Genomic DNA, 18,600 nt, shown 5'->3' with positions numbered 1-18,600 from the left:
TATAATATATGTTTTCAAACACAATGTAAAAATTGTTTATGAAATAAAAAATAAATTGAAATTGAAAATATAGCTCTGATCGTTCAAACTCTATCAACGCGTTAAAATGTACTGCCATGTGGTTACTGTAATTAATTTACTTGAAGACTAGAATATTTTATATAGAATATAGGTAAAGAAGATTATATGTTCCAAAAAGAAAACAATAGAATAACTTACTGCAATTAACACAAGCTTTAAAATGTTTATCATCGCTTATCTTTTATACCTTGTAAGAAACATCCGATCGCTCGTTTCAAACCAAATTCTCTAATCAGCTGACACCCTAACAGTGTCAGTACAACAATCCATTGCCAGCCAATTTGTTAGATAGCATTGTAATTCAGTCATTTATATCTGTCTCTACAACTGGCCTATTTTTGTCTCTGTCTCTTAAATCGGCCCAGTTTTGTCTCTGTCTCTTAAATCAGGCCAGTTTTGTCTCTATGGCCCACATTGGTGTCCGTCTCAAATTATAGGCTATTACCGATAAACGAAGGTTAATCGTTATTGGTAGGCAATATACGTGTTTACTCAAGGTGTTTATTTCGGGAGGCTTTGATTATCTTGCTGATAGGCTAATATTGTAGACGAATAGAGAGAAGCGTACATTGGTAATGAATATGTTTACCTACTATGTTTCATATAGTAAAGATATTGTTTACAATGATAATTTGAAGTCAAGTGACTAATAAAGTCTGACAACTTAGTAAAAGCCTTAGCATACACGGCTTTCTATTATTTACATAATATTATGTACCTACCTTGTAGTACCTTAACGAATCTTTCAATGTGTTTGGAACCTAATAATAATAATAAGTGTATTAATTTAGACCACTGATTTGTGTACGAGTACGACAAATTCACAAATCAATTTTAAAAAAGGAGTCTAATTACAACTACTATATAAAGGTATTTTTTCCTAATAACATCCCGTAAACGAGGTCTGCTCTATTTATAACTTTACACAAAAGGGAGTATTACCGAAACGCTTCCCCAAAAATATTTAAACACCCTATACACAAATGTAGATGTTAAAACGCCGCCGTCATTCATAAAGCGTGAAGTCGATATTTTAGCTACAGGATGTTGTTTTAGGACTAAGTAAGTAGGACTTGTAATCGTTTTGTTTCGCACACACACGCGAAAGGGACGTGTTGGATTGTTTTTCGTTTCAGATGGTTTTATTACAAGTGTGAAGAATGTCTACTTAGCTGGGTTTTTAGGGGTCCGTATGAAAATAAAGGAGATGTATTTAACATTTTTGTTGGGTGTAATTTTTAAAACAGTGGAGAATGGTTTAACAATGTTTTTGGCTTATATGTTAATATTAATTTGTATTAAGTAAATAGGTACTTAATACAAACTACTACTGTTACTAGGACTTGGTTTTCGTGATTTTGGAAAATTAGTATAATTTGGTTTTTGATAGAGACGGTCTTTTAGTTAAAATCCAGTATTCACTAGCTGCTTGATTTATTTAAAAAGATATTGAAGTCTACGGAATTTAATCGATTATTAAAAACATTTGTCCCAGAACGATTAGAATCGCCACCATCATCTTTGAATGAATATGATGAGTTTATAAAAAAAAAATCTCAGGTGCCAAATAATTATACTTAAAATACTTATATGGAACCCGCAAAAAGTGCTAGTCATACTCTTAGGTACCTACTTATCCTTCTTTAGGACACATATTGTTTTCTTTAAGAGGTTATTGTCGTGAACGGAAAGCCTGAAATACGTAATAAGTCCTTTTATTTGTAAGGAAATGTGGTGGAAGTGAAATATTGGCTGATTTACTATGTAGGAGAATAACAAATAAATTCAATAGGTTTTTATATTATCGTCTTTATTAAATTACTTTTTATTCTTTTATCGTATGGTTAGTGGTAAGCATCGCCTGATTGACTGACTGACTGATTCATATTCATTTAAAGGTAAAGTGAAAATGTCAAAGTTTTCTGTCATCTTTCATTATGGGAGGAGACGTGCCCTGCAGTGGACAGTAAAGGGATATCTAAGTTAACCTTTGTGTAATAAGCATATGAGTACCAGTAAATCACTTGTAACCAGAAGAATATGATACGATGATAGTTAAAAGAATCGAAAACTGAAAGACTCTTACATAAAAATTGCAAATAATATTATTATACGTTTGCCAAAGAGTCAAACTCCAGACTTCACGATTACAGATCGCGTTTACGACCACTAAGTTCTATTAAACCATTTTATTATTCCAGTCGTATCCCGAGATGACCCGAAACTATTAAAATGGAAGGACTTTACTGTTTTACTGAAAACTCGTAAAACAGGACTTAATGTAGACATGTAATAACTTGTGAAGGGCTACTCTAGTGCCATCTGTCGGACACACGGCACACCATTTATAGACGTAGCTAGAATTCGGTGTTTAGGCTTTGATATAGTCCCTGAGATTTGAATGTGTAAAAGGCAATAAAGTAGAGACGTAACAAGTAGTGAAATCAGTCGCTAAACAGCAGCTCCTAGGAGTCCTCGACGGAAGAAGGAAGCCGTTATTATTATGATTAATTCCACTAATACTAAAAATGTGAAAGTTTGGAAAGATGTTTGTTATTTCCTGAAAAAAACACTAAAAGAATTTAGATGAAATTTTTCAATTATTATTTCGATATAGATACCAGACTAACACAGCTTTAATTTTTCGGTTTCATCTTTTATGTTTGTTATGCCCAAATTTCAAGTACGGTTTTGCTTCATAAATCTGACGTTCAGACAATTGGAGCAGCGTTATTTTTATTTTTTTTTTTTTTAATAATTTATTCATATAATAGTACAAAATAATGTTTTACATGTATTCTCCTCGCCAAGCTACACAGCTTGTTGGCGAGAAAATTAGCTAGTACTTTATATCAATGTCATTGTCAACCCGTTAAAAGACAAATAACAATTATAAAACTTATATAATATTCTTCAACACGTTATCAAAACATGTTTACTCACACTGTGTGACTTTCTCAACTGTAACAAGCTGTCAGTCAGAGTGTCAGCCATTAGATCGGCACGAACGTGAAATTTAATCTATAGCTAGACTATCTACTGATATTTTACATGACATGACTTCCTTTTGAGATATTCTATGTATTGAGTTTATTTCAATCAGGAGAAAATTATGTATATAATTTCCTACAAACAAATTTTCTAGAACAATAATGAGCTTCGTTTTAAAGTTCTAAATAAGTTAAAAAGCATTTCTTTTTTCTTTAAAACAGTTGTCGCTTTGTATAAAATCTTTAGACAGTTTATCCACGATCATTTAATGATAATCTAAGCAGAGTACTGCAATAGACTGTACAACCAAAAAGTAGATTTAGAACAAATACCCGTGTCAATCATAAAAATATTAATTCTAAGTACATAGTATAGTGTAGATAGTATTGACTGCCTCCGTGGTGCAGTGGTTTAGGTCGCCACGCCGATACCACTGCAACGGGAGGTCGTGGGTTCGATTTCCACACGGAGCAATTATTTGTGCGATCCACAAATAATTGCTTCGGGTCAGGTTGTGCTTCGTGTCCGTCGTTTGTATGTTTGTAAAAGTTCCCGCGACAAAAGAGCAATTCTTAGTGCGGGAGTTATCTTTTTTTTTAAATAAATAAAAAAATAAATAAAAAACAATCTAGTTAGTACCATAGAAGGTACTTACAAAGTAAGCATGTTGATCAAAATTGCACTGTAGATAAGTATACTATTCCATTAAACTAGCATGCTGTAGTTAAATATGATATTCCATTTAAATGGCTGTCAAATGTACTAGGCCTATCCCTTACTAACGATAGATTATTGAAATCAGCCGCTTAACAGCAGTCCGTAAGTAGAGTCAAGATGTTGATCACTACATTGACCACTAACCACATTAAAAATGTTACTGCAAAGTAACCGAAATATGACTTACCTCAATAAAAGTGTCAGAGACGAACCTCTGGACTAGCGAGGTCTTCCCGCACTGTGTGTCTCCCACCAGCACCACCTTGATCTCCTCCTCGGCTGTGGGGGTGCTGGCGTTGTTGCCTTCCGAGCACTTCTTGCCGGACCACATTGTTAGCTGAAACAAGGAGACATTCTGTTAAATAAACTATTGATGACTTCAATGCTGGTTGTTTTTTATTGTGATTGGGTAGTATTATATGTCTCCGAAAGTAAGGGCTTTTTTCCCGGATTTATTTGTCTTATAATCTCACCTTTATTGAAGGTGAGTTAAAAGATTATGTAAATAAGTTTTTCAATTGGTTAAAAGTTTTCTAAATATTTTTAATTATTATGTTTATTTTAACTGCATATTAATTAAGCAACGATGGATATAGAGGTACTATAGAAAAGTAAAGTCCCATATAGTGAATTTTGTAAAAACCAAAGCGAAAGTTGCTTTTATATGCCATTGTGACAGTTTTCCCGTAAAAAACACGACATTCGCCAACATATTTCCATACAAATTCCCACGAATGGGAGTAAAACTAGAGATTTTTACGGCTCGAGTGCGGTGCGGTAATCCGTTTACTCATGCATGCAAAAACTTTAACAGAATGTCTATCAATTTGCTTTTCAAACGATTTTTACTGGAAACTCCTCTTTTTCCCGCGCCGTTCTAGCCATCTATAAATATTCACGACGTACCTAGATCCTTTATTAAGGCCTGGCGCAGGCATACGTTTGTTACGCCAGATAAAATCTATGATTTTTATTGTACTGTGAGTTTAGCAGTAACGTTTTCATGGGTTATTCAGTACGGCGTTTATGGGTTTCCGGATTCTTGAGTAGTGAAACCAAGTTCTTTTTTGGATAAGCGTTCTTTTCACTTTGTTTTTTTATAGTATCAATACAAGCTTTTATGCATTTATCAAGTATATTAGTCGTATTTTATGATACCTCTCGCGTTCGGGACAATTGCCCAGCAGTGGGACAGTAATAGGATTTAAAAATCAAGTATATAGTATATTATTAAAAAACTAAGAATTAAGTCAATACTTAAATAAAAGTATATCGCACTACCTAGTAATTGTATCAAATATAATACATCGCGTTACAACTCTTTTAGCACATAAAAATATTTACGACGATGTACTCATAGCCTCTTTAGCAACCATGCGACCTAAAAATGCTTCTAAAAAGTACTGCTTCAACATTGTATGCCCAGCCTAACATGGAAGCAAATAAACTAGATTCCACGATCATAAAATAAAAGCATACGATTTTGTTTTTCATCGCTCGCTTGAAAAGTTGAAACATAATCGTTATTCCGTAACAGCGCGTAATGGTTTTTATCTTTTGATATATATTCTTTTTGTGAGCATTTTTGTAGGGATTTGTTAGCAATATTTGGTATAATGCACGGTTAAAGCCTTAAAGGTAATGTTTGCTGTTAGGCGTGTTGGCACTGATTTCGTATTATGTGAATTTCGTATGGGGATTTGATTTTGTTTTTGTAGGGTTTCGCGGATGTTATATAAAGGTATATTGCTGTCATTTCGATATATTGAGTAGATTGATATCTTTTTGTATAGGCGTATTATATAATGTAACGGAAAATGCTCTATGTAGCAAAATTTGTTGACAGATTAATACAGAACACTAGATATAATTGGCCAGTTTGTGTGTTCATATTTCAAGCACAGTAATTGGGTTGACGTGTCCTTGTGTGTGCGTGTATACCCTTTATAAAACAAAAAAGAAATGAAAAAGTACATAAATTATTGTACTAATTTTTAGATAAACGGATAGTGAACTACGTAATTCAAGTGGAACTGTATTCGATATACTAGTTGCATCTTTGTTTAACGTAGTAATAAAAGAAAGTAAGTAGTCACATTAAATAAAGTGTTACAAAGCAACTAAAATACAGTGGAGCAAACTGAGTCTAGAAGTTCGAATAACCTTCGCCTTCAGAGAAAGAACTATCCTTAAATACTTTCTACTTGTAACTATATACCATAACAATTTATTAGTGGCCTTAAAAATATTTCTTCCATGGAGGCATTGGCCTTGGAAGCGATGGTGAGACGAATTAAATAGAGCCAGAAAAAAAATCGACTACGGCATAAAATACGAAAAAGGAAGATCGTCATAAAGACTCTTACCCGCTAGAGGAATGACGTAGGCATGTATCAGTATTATTTAAAAAATAATAACAGCTTCCGGCGAGGGCATTATACAAAAAAATACAATATAACTCTTTCCCACATAACACAAATTTCCATATACCTTTTAAAGCTCTTCATCCTTCAATAAATCGATACTGAACACGAACAAAACCACTCATTCGATTAATGAATTTCATTGTATCGATTTCGCTGATTACCTACTTATCTGAGCCGTGTGTGGAAAATCTACAGCCGTTAATTCGCAACTGTACGCTAATTATGAATGATCAAACATCTCTTGTTTCAATGACGTATTGTTATTTAATTATCGATTGTTAGTCATTTCGGTGAGGAAATTGAGTTCCTGGTGAAATCGTGGCTTTTGGTTTTTTGTTACGCTTTTTGAGGTAATACAGCAACCATTTTTAGTTTGGTGAACTACCCGAAGTCAGATTTCATACTAGAGTAGGTAGGTTTTAGTTTTCTGGTGTAAGGCTGTAGCCTGATTTTTTGTACTTGATATTAGCGTATTGCTTTTGTATCGGACAATAGCTATAAGTTCTTTTAAAACAAGTGTATTTTTCATATAAAATGCTGAAAATTGATAGTAGATAGAACGTTAGTAAGTACATCGTTCCTTTAAATGAAGTGATCTCAATCTGGAACAGATAGAGAACCAGCTGGCAGTTATTATGACCTAAAAATATCATTTGAACATGTAAAAGTTGAATTATACCGCGCTCTTTTTCAAAACCTGAATCAAGAAAATACTTTTCACTTCTTCATCATTCAAGACATTTCCGTCCAAATCGTGGCTGTTTTAGATGATTGTGCCACGATAAGCATTGAAGGAGTCCAGACGTTCGGCAAACGACTTCAGAATGGACTTCAACAGGTGGGATCCGATACCCTCGGTATAATGTTGTCTAAATCTGCCTTTATTTAAATGTAAGCTATTCGGGATGCTTCCAGAACAGCGTATTGTCTTGTTTTGAAAGCTTTGTGTGGATTCGGTTGTAATGTGAGATAGTTGTTTTGTTAGTATAGAAGAAAATGCTTGAGAATAATAGAGGCAGATTTGAGTTGTTTTATATGAGATCCTGGGGCAAGAAAGAGTGATATTGGATGATATTTGAATTCTTTCCTGGAAGGATTTGCATGAAGAACTATACTATAGTCGATTTTGCTGGACATTTAGGCATGAGCAACAATGGTACTGGTTCTAAAAATAAAATAAATAAAAATAAAATAGCCTTTATTGCTGTTTCTTAACAAATAAACATTAAAATATTCTTGACATGCCTACTTCCTAAAATTAAACATTCTTTCTAACTAACTTGGTTGTTATCTATCGGCAACTGGTGTTTCTGTGGAACAGCTTGTCTGTTGACATAGGCCTCCTCTAAAGATTTCCACGCATCTCTGTCTCTAGCTAAACGAGTCCATACTGGACCAGCTATTTTCCGGATATCATCTTCCCATCTTATTGTTTGTCTGCCTCGATTTCTTTTGTTTCCCCTTGGATACCATTCTGTCACTATCTTTGTCCATTTGTCTCTATTTTCCCTTAGCATATGCCCAGTCCAACGCCATTTAAGCTGTCGGTAAGTCGTGTGTACATTTTTAAATTTCGTTTTCATTTTAATTTCCTGCAGTTTTACTCTATCTCTTCTTTTTATACCTAATATACTTCTTTCAATTGAATTTTGACAGACTTTTATTTTATGTTCTTGTAGTTCTGTTAATGCCCATGTCTGGCACCCGTAAAGTAAACATGGCATAATGCATATTTCGTACACTTTCTTTTTTGCTGACATTGGCATATCTTTATCCTTCATTATCTCTTTCAGAGACCAAAACCGTTTCCAGGTATTCATTATTCTTCGTTCTATTTCTTTTTCCATGCAATTATCTGTAGATATAAGTTGGCCCAGATATATATACTCCTTCACATATTCTATTTGTTCGTTATTTACTGTTATTTGTTCGTTGTTTACTGTTTGCTGGGCGTTCGTCATAATTTTAGTTTTAGTTAGGTTCATTGTCAGACCGGCCTTGGCGCTTTCATCAGATAGTTGCTGCAACATTAGTCCCAGCGTTTCGGCGTCTTCTGAGAACAAAACCAAATCATCTGCGAAGCGTAGATGGTTGAGATTCACGCCATTTATGTTGAGGCCGTTTTTAGTCCAGTTTAGATTCCTAAAGATCATCTCAAGCACCGCCGAAAATAATTTAGGCGATATAGGATCTCCTTGACGCACACCTCTTTCAATAGGAAACTCGTTGCCCGTAGATTCAAGTTTAACTTGTGCAGTGCTTGCTGTATAAACATTTTTAATTATTCTTATATATTTTGCTGGCACCCTTTGCCTTTCTAGAGCGTCCCATATATACTCATGCTCCAATGTATCGAACGCTTTATTAAAGTCCACAAACCCAATGTAATACGTTTTATTATATTCTCTATATTTCTGTAATATTTGTCTTAGAGTGTGTATGTGATCTATGGTCGAAAAATTACTACGAAAACCAGCTTGTTCCTTTGGTTGGTTTTCATCTAGTATATTAGTGATTCTTTGTAGAATGATTTTAGAAAATATTTTATAAATATTGGACATTAAACTGATCGGCCTGTAGTTTCCTATATCGCCTTTGTCTCCTTTCTTATGTAGCAGTATGATGGTCGATTTAGTCCAGTCTTCTGGGATGGTTTCCGTTTCAAGGATTTCATTGAATAGATCTGTTAGTCTTGGTGCTATCACTGGTAACGTTATTTTTAACAGTTCATTTGTGACCAAATCTGATCCAGGTGCTTTATCTAGTTTTTGTGTTTCAATTGATTTTATGGTTTCCTCCTTAAGGATTGTGTTTATCTCGTCCGTATCTGCCGAATTATATTCTTTTATTACTTGGTCACCTTTACGGCTTTGGTATAAATTTTGGTAGTATTCTGTAGCAATTTGTAGAATTTCTGGTCTTTTGCTGGTCTTTCCCCTGTTCTTATTTTTCATATTTGGAATCCAATCCTTTTTGTAACTCATTTCTTTTAGGGCCTTCTTTATTCCGCCTGTTTTTTCTATATGTTTCTTTAGTGTTGCAAACCTTTTTGCTTTCCGTTCTTTTCTTAGTTGTTCGCTTATCTTTTTGCTTAATTCTGCAATTTTTTGGACATTATTATTGTTGCTATGTTTTCTTTGTTGTATAAGTTCTTTCCGTTCTTGTAATAATTGCTTACTTCTAAATGATATCGCTGTCTTACTGGTCATATTTGCTTTTTTAGTTTGTGATTTTAGTTGTTTGAGCAATCGGGTGTATTTTTCTTGAGTCGATATACATTCTTTTTCCCTTCCTTGTAAAGATGTCTCAAGGTTATTTAGAAGTAAATCAGTGTTGCCAATACACTCGATGGCTCTCATATTATTGTGAAATTGTCTTGGTCTTTTAACACGTGTCCCTGATAGTTTAGCTCTAACCAATCTATGATCTGTGTTAAAATTAAAATTTCTTAAGATAGACAGGTCTTCAAAAACTTTTAAGTTGTTAGACATAACATAGTCGATCTCGTTTTTATGCCGGCCATTAGGAGATATCCATGTCCATTTCTTTGATGGTTTCTTTTTGTAAAAACTGTTTATAATGCTTAATTTATTTTCAATAGCAAAGGACACCAATCGTGAGCCGTTTTTACTTCTATTGCCCCATCCGTGATTTCCTACGGTATATTCTTCTCCCGTTTTCTGTGTGCCAATTTGTCCATTAAAATCTCCCATAACTATTAGGTTTTTTGATTCATTTGCAGCAGTTAATTGTAGGTCTGCGTAGAATTTTTCAATTTTTGATATGTCTTCTCTTCTATTGGATTCAGTTGGCGAATACGCCTGGATTATTGACCATATTCGGTCTTCCTCACCATCTACAGGTAATAGAATGTTGAGTAATGCGATCCGTTCTGAAATCCCTCTTAGTTCCTGTATGTTTTTGGCGAGGTTTCTTTTGATCATGAAGCCGACACCGTACAATCCAGGCGTCTCCCCAATATGGTAAAGTATGTATTTACCATGGTCTTCAATTCTTTCCCCTAATCTTCTCACTTCGCTAAGACCAATTATGTCCCATTTTATTTCATCCAATGCTAATTCCAATTCTTGTAGTTTTTCAGTGGTTCCTAGTGATCGACAGTTTAAAGTGGCGATATATATATCGTTATCGTTACGTTTCTTTTTCTGGTTGTTTATCTTTAGAGGGTCGTGGTCATTTTCCCCCACGAGGACCAGTCGGCTTGGGGGAGGTTGGTAGTTTCTGTATGTTTGGTTTTCTATATTTTTGTGTTGTTTTGTTTCCCGGTTGCCGATAGTTAATTGTTATTGCCTATTATCCGCCTTGGGGCACGAGAGAGAGTTGGATCTGCCTCTCATCACATCAAAGGCGTTGCGCCTATTTGTATGTGATGGCGTCCAGACTTGCTGTTTTTTAGTTTGTGTGTTATCACCCGGTGAATAAGCTTCTCCCCTTTTTCTTTTTTCGTTACTTGCATTATTTTCCTTTACTACGAGCTTATCGTACCTGAGATATGCAAAATTCCCTTTTATCCTTTCCTCTTTCAATTTTGTTTGTAACATTTTCCTCTTCTCCAATACTTCTTTAGAATAGTCTTCTGTTATATATATGTCTTTCAGATTTTTCCGAACTCTCAGTATCTCAGTTTTCTTCCATGAATTGACAAGAGAGAGCAAAACCGGTCTCGGTTTTCTGCCTGGGCTTTTCTTGCCGATGCGAAAAATTTGATTTATTTCAAAATCCCCAATATTTATATTTAAGTCCTTATTAAATATGTTCTTCACCACTTCTATTAATCCTGTCGTTGATTCTTCTTCCTCTTGTAATCCAAAAATAATAATGTTGTTTTTCTTCTTATCTCTTTTCATATATTCTATCTCTTTCTCAAGGCTTATTACTTTTTCCTTTAAATCTTTATTTTCTGCTATAATAGGCTTTATTTTTTCATCCATTTTTTCCATGACTGAATTAGTTATAGATTCCTTCAGTTCAAGCGTCTGTTTCTGCATTTCAATTTTCATTTTCTCAAACAAGATTTCGAATTGATCTTCCATGTTTAAGTTTTAATTTTTGCGTAAAATGAATCGCAGCGGTAGAAATTTTTCGTGTTGGCAACACCGACGCAATGAACGAATGATATCGATCCTGTCAAGTTGACTTGACAGTTGACAGTGTCTACTAATGTCACAATCAATTTCTAACCTCACTTCGGTAATCGTTGGTTTTTATAATCAGTTTTACTTTTTCTCACATTCACTTTAATTGCACTGTTAGTTAATATTTACACAAGTCCACTACACGTTAAGATTGTGTTTTCAACTATTTATCGTGTCCAACAGTTCGTAAATGATTTTTAATCACAATAAGTTGGAGGATCTGTACTACAACAATGTTTACGCTTCGAGCACCGGAACCGGAAAAAAAAAAAAAAAAAAAAAAAAAAAAAAAAAAAAAAAAAAAAAAAAAAAAAAAAAAAAAAAAAAAAAAAAAAAAAAACTGGTTACTGGTTCTAAGGTGACTTAAAAAAAGCTTTATCGATATGGTGTTTATAGACTTGATACTACTAAAATATTTTCTTACTAAATCTGAAACTGTATTCTTTCAGATGAGTCTTCATCTTATCTTATAACAGAAAAAAATATTTTTCTTTGTAAGCTGTAGGTTTGTTGTAATTAATGTATCAAATTAAGTTAAAGGAAAAAAATCCTAATAAACTATTGCCTTCAACGAACACGCGAACAAAAATGTTCCCCATTTAGGAAATGAACTCAGCTCTCGTGGAAGCAAAGGCTTACCACCCCGTCAAAAGGACATTCAATCAATAGATTGCACAGTTTTGAGGCAGCCCCGGGACTTACGCCAGTTATATACGGTATGAAACTTTGCAAAAGTTCGTTAGTTTTAAACGATCGCGATCAGTCTGTTAGTATTGAGTTGCTAGCGATAGATAAGTATGTACAATTTATTGAAAGACGTGATTTCCTACACTTCTTTATATACAGCTGTTAGTCTTTGACAATACGGTAGTTGCCTACCAGGCAAATCAGCTACTCTTTATGAAATGTCAAAAACACATTTTAGTATAGAAATACAACGTAGTGACGTCACTATATCATATTTTCTTTAGTATCAAATGAGTGTCTAATAAAATGTTTCAGTATGTAATAATTACAAATTCAACAATATTTACAAAATAAGCTACGTTTCTAGCTCCTCATCTGAGCATTTTAGATGTTTCTTTTACGAGTACGAGTTTAATATTTTTTTGTTAACCTAGGCAACATGAAGTGTGGAAGAAAATAGTTCATGTAACTTACGCTAGGGCGCGCTAATCAGTTTAACAAATGTGAACTGAAGAAAATCAGTCCATTATACAAGCATTACTTTTAGTGAATAATGAAAAAAGACGACCCGTAGGCAAGTCAGTTCGAAATTGAGCAAGAATAAAATGAAAACTAAACATGTTTAGATCGTTGTAGCAATTTAAACATATTAGGTCGGGGAAAAGTCTTTTCGCATTATAGTATGTATGAACTTGTAATAAAATCTTTTCTCTACACAAAGAAGCTCGATATTTGGGTATCTCACGAGCTCACTGAAAGAAACCTAATGTACCGTGTACTCATTTGTGATTCTTGAAGATTTTATTACAAGTTCATACATATTATAATGCGAAAATACTTTTTCCCCGACCTAATAGGACCAAGCTGTAGTTCGCCTGAAAGAAAGTATACCTATTGGCAAATAATTCCCATTAAGAACGCGCTAATCGTGCGCTAAAAAGCAGTGGAAAAGCAAAATACTGCAAAAAACTAGCTCTGCGTAGGAAAGTTGGTGTTTGTAACGCAATAACAAGTACTTAGTACTTGAAAGGGAAAGTGTTCGTGATAGTTGTTTATCTAGTTGTGAGAATTTATTGGAACGTTGCTTATTGTGTGATCTTGATTTATCTAACCTCGTTATGGCATTGTCTTGTAGAGTGAAAATGAATGTTAAAGATTATTGTAGGTTGATTAGATCTTGGTAGGGTAATTAGGCTGGACCAGGTACTTTTAGGTAATAATTATACAGCTCAGCCTTTCTTCCAACTACATTGGAGTCGGCTTCTAGGCTCACCAGGTGCAGCTAAATACCAGTTATTTTACGTAAAGCGGATGGTTTCGAGCGTCATAATATATGATCCTGTAAAACCACTGGGTTTTGAAGAGATGTTAACTGTATCTTGACTATACCCCTCATTAGGACTGATAGAGCATAAGTAAAAAAATAAAAAAGCTAAATGACTTAGCAAGCACACCAATTAAATGTTCCCAGTTGTCTGATTTCCTAAATCCCTTCTAAATTTAGGAGCAACATGGTCGATAATCATTTAAACCACTAACAAACGACTTCAAAATGTAACAGCTCCAACAAAACATCCCATTACTAACCAAACTACAGCCTTTAAACCTGACAATGCATTTTCCCGTCAACCCGAACGTTGTCACCGTAAATAGTGTAAACATAATCACAACGAGAGGGCACTAGTAATTTACATTCTAACGAAACAACGCCATCTACCGGCTGCATAGTGAAATTGTATTAAAATCACAGTTTAAACGGCTTACATTAATTACTTGTTGTTAATCGCCTGTGCGTTGAGTTTGCAATTTTAGATACAAACTGTATAATTTTGGATGTAAAGCCGCTATCCCATTGCAGACTAATCTGTGAGGCTACGTTTTCGCTTCAAAAATGGATGGTGTTACAATGTATTTTAGGACAGTAAATTGCCATAGAAGCACGTTTATGTGTAGCAGATTAGTGAAATTTTATGTGGTTATCGGAGTTTTCAGTATAAAAATAATTTAGATCTTATTCTTCCTAAATGTTTGATGGTTGAAAGCTTTAAGTTCTTTTGATGTTTAGACCGTGTTCCACATTTTTGGACTTCAAGAATCTACGACAATAGAAATGCAACAACGCTGTCGTAGTTAAATTTAGTCTGCTTTTTATTTTGAATCAATTTTGTGTTTCATCGAATGCACTCCAAACATTTGTAGCTAGCTTTCGATAATGTGTAGGCTACACATTTTTCTATAAAACGTTTGAGATGGTTTAGGTTCTTCATGGTTGTAAATGTGTCGAATATTTCAATGGATAAACTCCTTTACATGTACAATAGTTAGATAATACGTACTGTTTCCATAATGAGAGACGCTTCCAGGAACAAAAGTTAATTTAGTAAATATTACCTGAAACTCATGTGAGGTTTTGATTAAGAATTGTAAGTTATCTTTAGTTAATCATATAGAATAGCAGAGTTCTCGGAAATTTTAATTAGAGAAGCAAAATGAGCATATTATATTCTTTAGGTTATTAAATTGTATTGATGGTTTTAATTTTCTGTTATGTTTATATTATTAGTGCAGTGCAATACTAGGAACTCTGTAAGCTCCTATAACTAAGCTAGATGTGTTTATTAGAGGCAGGTTTATATCAAAACTGTAATGATTTTAATTGTAACTACAGACCTTACTCTTTGACTTAACCAGGAAACAAAAGCCCCAAACCCGGTGACTATGAGCTACAACATTTTAAAGCAGATTTTGACTTAAAGGTAAAGAACAAAAAAAAATACCTATAAGACCTCTGTTTCTAAGTTCTCTTTTATATATTTATCGTTTTAACATTTAATCTCGTTACAGTATAAGTGTAACTCTCTCTTAAAATTGGCCCTAACTCCTCGACCCCTACAAATTTATTTCTTAATAAACTTTCGCCAATTGGAAAACCGTTTGAAACAATGCCTTCTGGAGGCTTTATCTGCCATTAGATCAAATTGTTAATCGGTTAGGCCTCCAGCTGCCGTTTACAGCTTCTAAAGTGTTCAAGAAAATAATGGTATATTTCATCACCGTCCCCTAAACAATTCCTAACGAAAATTTATATTTGTGAGAGTCACATAGCAACTGATATTATATTTTGTGACATTTTAAAATATCCCGTAATTGGCCCTTAACATGCTTAGGGTTCCTTTATAATCGGAGCAATGGTCAGATGGCAATGGTCGTTTAGTAGCTGACGTTACCAGTGAAGTTTAAAATCAACCCTTAACTGACACTTAACACAGGGGTCCTCGAAAACTTTGTAGGTGTTGGTGAAATCAAGCATAAGTCTGTTAACGTATTGTCTTACTAATAAACGTCGTATAAGCTCTGATCTATACTAATATTATAAAGCTAGAGAGTTTGTTTGATTGTTTGTTTGTTTGAACGCACTAATCTCAGGAACTACTGGCCCGATTTGAAAAATTATTTCAGCTTTAGATTTATCGACGAAGGCTTTAGGCTATATATCATCACACTACGACCAAAATGAGAGGTGTACCAGAAAAAAAAGTTACAAAAAACGGGGAAACCTTTGAGACTCTCTTATGACACGCAAGCGAAGTTGCGCGGGTCAGCTAGTTAGTTATACAATGTTTTATCACTTTCAATCAATTTTGAAATTGTGTACGAGTGAAAGAGACAAAACACTCTGCAACTAATCTGTTAAAAAACTGTAAACTGTTTATTAGTAACACAGTTAGGGCTCTTTCAATTTAGACGTTTCGTGTCGTACGGCTGCCGCACGTTAACCGTGCCGCTGGTTATAGCCCGCTGCCGTACCGCTGCGGTACGTTAGCCGTCCGACACCAAACGCCTAAATTGAAAGCGTATCTGACTGCCGTGCGTTTGTATGTTAGTGTTGTTTTAAATTCATGTGACAGCAGTGTAGCCATGGACTCTGACGAAGAAACATTACTGTTAGTGCTCCTGTTAAAAAATATCAAACAGAAACAAAAACGCCGCGCCCGTAAAAGAACACTACCGATGTTTTCATTAACATGTAATTTTGGTGATTTCCATATTCTTTATCCTAGGTTAAAACAAGACCCAAGCAAATTTTTTAATTACTTAAGAATGTCAAGAGAATGTTTCTACGAATTACTCAATAATTCAATTTCATTTATAAATTCTTCCACGTCTATATCATCCATTTTAAGCAAATAATAAACATGAAAATTCAATGAAATTAGCTGTCACGTTTAGTCACCGCACTATTCAACAGCGAAATGAACACGTGGAGCTTGCGACGTTCCCGTCCTGTCGTCGTGCGTTCTCGGTACCGACACCGCACTGTTGCCGCACCGTGCGATTTGTATGAAAACAAATGACCGTCCGTGCACCGTACGACAAACGCACCGTTTCGGCACTGCTGCGGTCCGACACGATACGGCTAAATTGAAAGAGCCCTTAATCTAAATCCAAATTATAGAAAAGTCTCGTTTAACTTAGCGCCAGATTTTCTCCAACTTTATAATGAGTGTGACCCTTCAGTTTGAAACTTGAAGAATTAAAAGTAATTAATGAAATAATACTCGATTATTAAGTTAAAGTTGTTAATTTTGATAAGGGTACTTTATAAGTGACGGCCTTATATTCTGATACACTACCTATTTATTTTCTTAAAATATTTTGAGAGTTAAAATAAAATACGTAATTAATCTATACTAATTTTATAAAGCTGAAGAGTTTGTTTGTTTGTTTGAACGCGCTAATCTCAGGAACTACTGGTCCGATTTGAAAAATTCTTTCAGAGTACCAGTAAAAAATGTTACGAAAACGGGGAAAATTTTGACCCATTCTCTCTTATGTGACGCAAGCGAAGTTGCGCGGGTCAGCTAGTTCCTAATGAATTCCAACTGGTAGTGCACACGACTGCTGAGTCCGAGGTCCCGTATTCGATACTCGGTACGGATCGATTATGTGCTCAGTACAAGTAATAACTCTATTATTAAAAATGCGAAAATTCTGCAGTCTTTGTTACGTCTTTACAATACCTTTGCAATCGCTACATCTAGCAACTAGCTAGCTACTAATAAACATAAGCTACTTCTTTTCTCTAAAATCAACCCTAAGCGGCTAAAATAGGGGATGAAATACTTTAGCCGCGTATCAGCCAGTTTTAATAATCTAACAGCAATATATAGATAACAGATAATGAAATCTGCGCGATAATTACTCACTCCACGCAGCCATATGTTTAATGTAATTAAACTGAAATACGTTATTGTAAACAATGCCGCCCGGGTATCGAACCCGGAAGTTCTATTGCCGATAAATTATGCAAATATTTATGGTATCCGCTCTTTAATAGATTGTACATTTATTATAAAAAGGTGTTATTTATTGCGTTTGGTTTTCTTACCTATTAATATGAGAAAGTATGCAATAGTATGTGTATGTAAAAGGTTAAGTGAGAGGTGATGTGGTCTGTTTATTGATGGGTGATCGTTTGGAGACACTTTCCTTAATGTTTTTAAATCAGTAGTAGTAGTCTTAATTTACTTAAGACTACTATTAAATCTACTTAGATGGCGATATGAATCACCATTTATCAAAAAAAAACTTATAATTCGAAATATGGACTTAAATTGCACTTTTACTTTATACTTATCCGAATTTGTCATTGTGTGATCAAAATATGTTATTTGATGAAAAATCTAACCTACGACACACTGTAATGTGTAGCACACTACTTTGATCATCACAAACATATTGTCTAAGCAAAAATAGCAAAATGAGAGTAAGAGAACATAATTAATTACGCTAAACAAAAACCACATTCCTAAACCATGAATGAAGAAAACTAACAAATAGTTAAACGTAAACATTGCTCGATCGGAGCATCGAACCGGGAAGCGATTGTAACTTGTTATTCACACCTTAACCTGTTTACTTTATAAATAGTTTTTAAAACGGGTTATACGCCTGAGGTAAACGATCAAAGGGAATATTATGTTAGAAAAGTAAAGGAATGTTGTTAAGGTTTGGTATAGGATGGGTGACCGTTTATAAAGTACTTGTATGAGGTAGTAGCTGGGCAGGGTTTCTGGATGTTTGCATGTGAATGAGGCAAAGGAAGTGTAAGGATCGCACTGAATGGACACCGTATTTTGGGCTCTGCCCACCTCTATTGGAAAAATGGCTTGATTTTATGTATGTATGAAAAATAGTAGGAATCGTACCAAGTGGCGCTTTTTGGTCTCTGCCTGGCTTAGGCGTCAACTCGGGCAACAAAAAACTCGGCCTTGCCCGAGATTACTATTTTCCGAAATTAATGTCGTCTTTTCGGCCAATTTACTCCTAACAAAGATTATAGTAATAAATTCTGCAAATACTTCACAATTTTGAAAAGTCCGTCCTCAGTATACCTAAAGATCAGTTTAAAAAAGCCAAACGAAATAAATTATTTTAATTAGACTTAACAAAAATATTTAATGTATAAAGCAATGTTTTTTTACATTAGGTACAATCGTCATGATTATTTTTAAACTAAAACAAAAACAAAAAAATCAAAA

General features: G+C 34.4%; 2 protein-coding genes across 2 annotated transcripts in view; both read right to left on the bottom strand.

The window, feature by feature from the left end:
- Nucleotides 1-18,600, bottom strand: part of LOC142979396 (rho-related GTP-binding protein RhoN-like) — a 159,545-nt gene that overhangs the window by 40,945 nt on the left and 100,000 nt on the right. The window contains exon 2 of the mRNA XM_076124277.1: nucleotides 3,977-4,126. Coding sequence (XP_075980392.1) covers nucleotides 3,977-4,120 — 144 coding nt within the window. The 5' untranslated portion in view covers nucleotides 4,121-4,126. The remainder of the gene's footprint in view (nucleotides 1-3,976; nucleotides 4,127-18,600) is intronic.
- LOC142979376 (uncharacterized) lies at nucleotides 10,520-11,648 on the bottom strand. The gene has a single exon (XM_076124244.1). The coding sequence runs from the start codon at nucleotides 11,267-11,269 to the stop codon at nucleotides 10,520-10,522; it is 750 nt and encodes a 249-aa protein (XP_075980359.1). The 5' UTR covers nucleotides 11,270-11,648.

This window comes from Anticarsia gemmatalis, chromosome 16, assembly GCF_050436995.1.
Source record: "Anticarsia gemmatalis isolate Benzon Research Colony breed Stoneville strain chromosome 16, ilAntGemm2 primary, whole genome shotgun sequence".
In the NCBI taxonomy this organism is placed as follows: domain Eukaryota; kingdom Metazoa; phylum Arthropoda; class Insecta; order Lepidoptera; family Erebidae; genus Anticarsia; species Anticarsia gemmatalis.
This window is presented reverse-complemented; position numbering and strand designations above follow the sequence as displayed.

Excerpts from the sequence above, each read along its gene's own strand:
- LOC142979376 (XM_076124244.1), bottom strand. The coding sequence starts at position 11,269 with ATGGAAGATCAATTCGAAATCTTGTTTGAGAAAATGAAAATTGAAATG.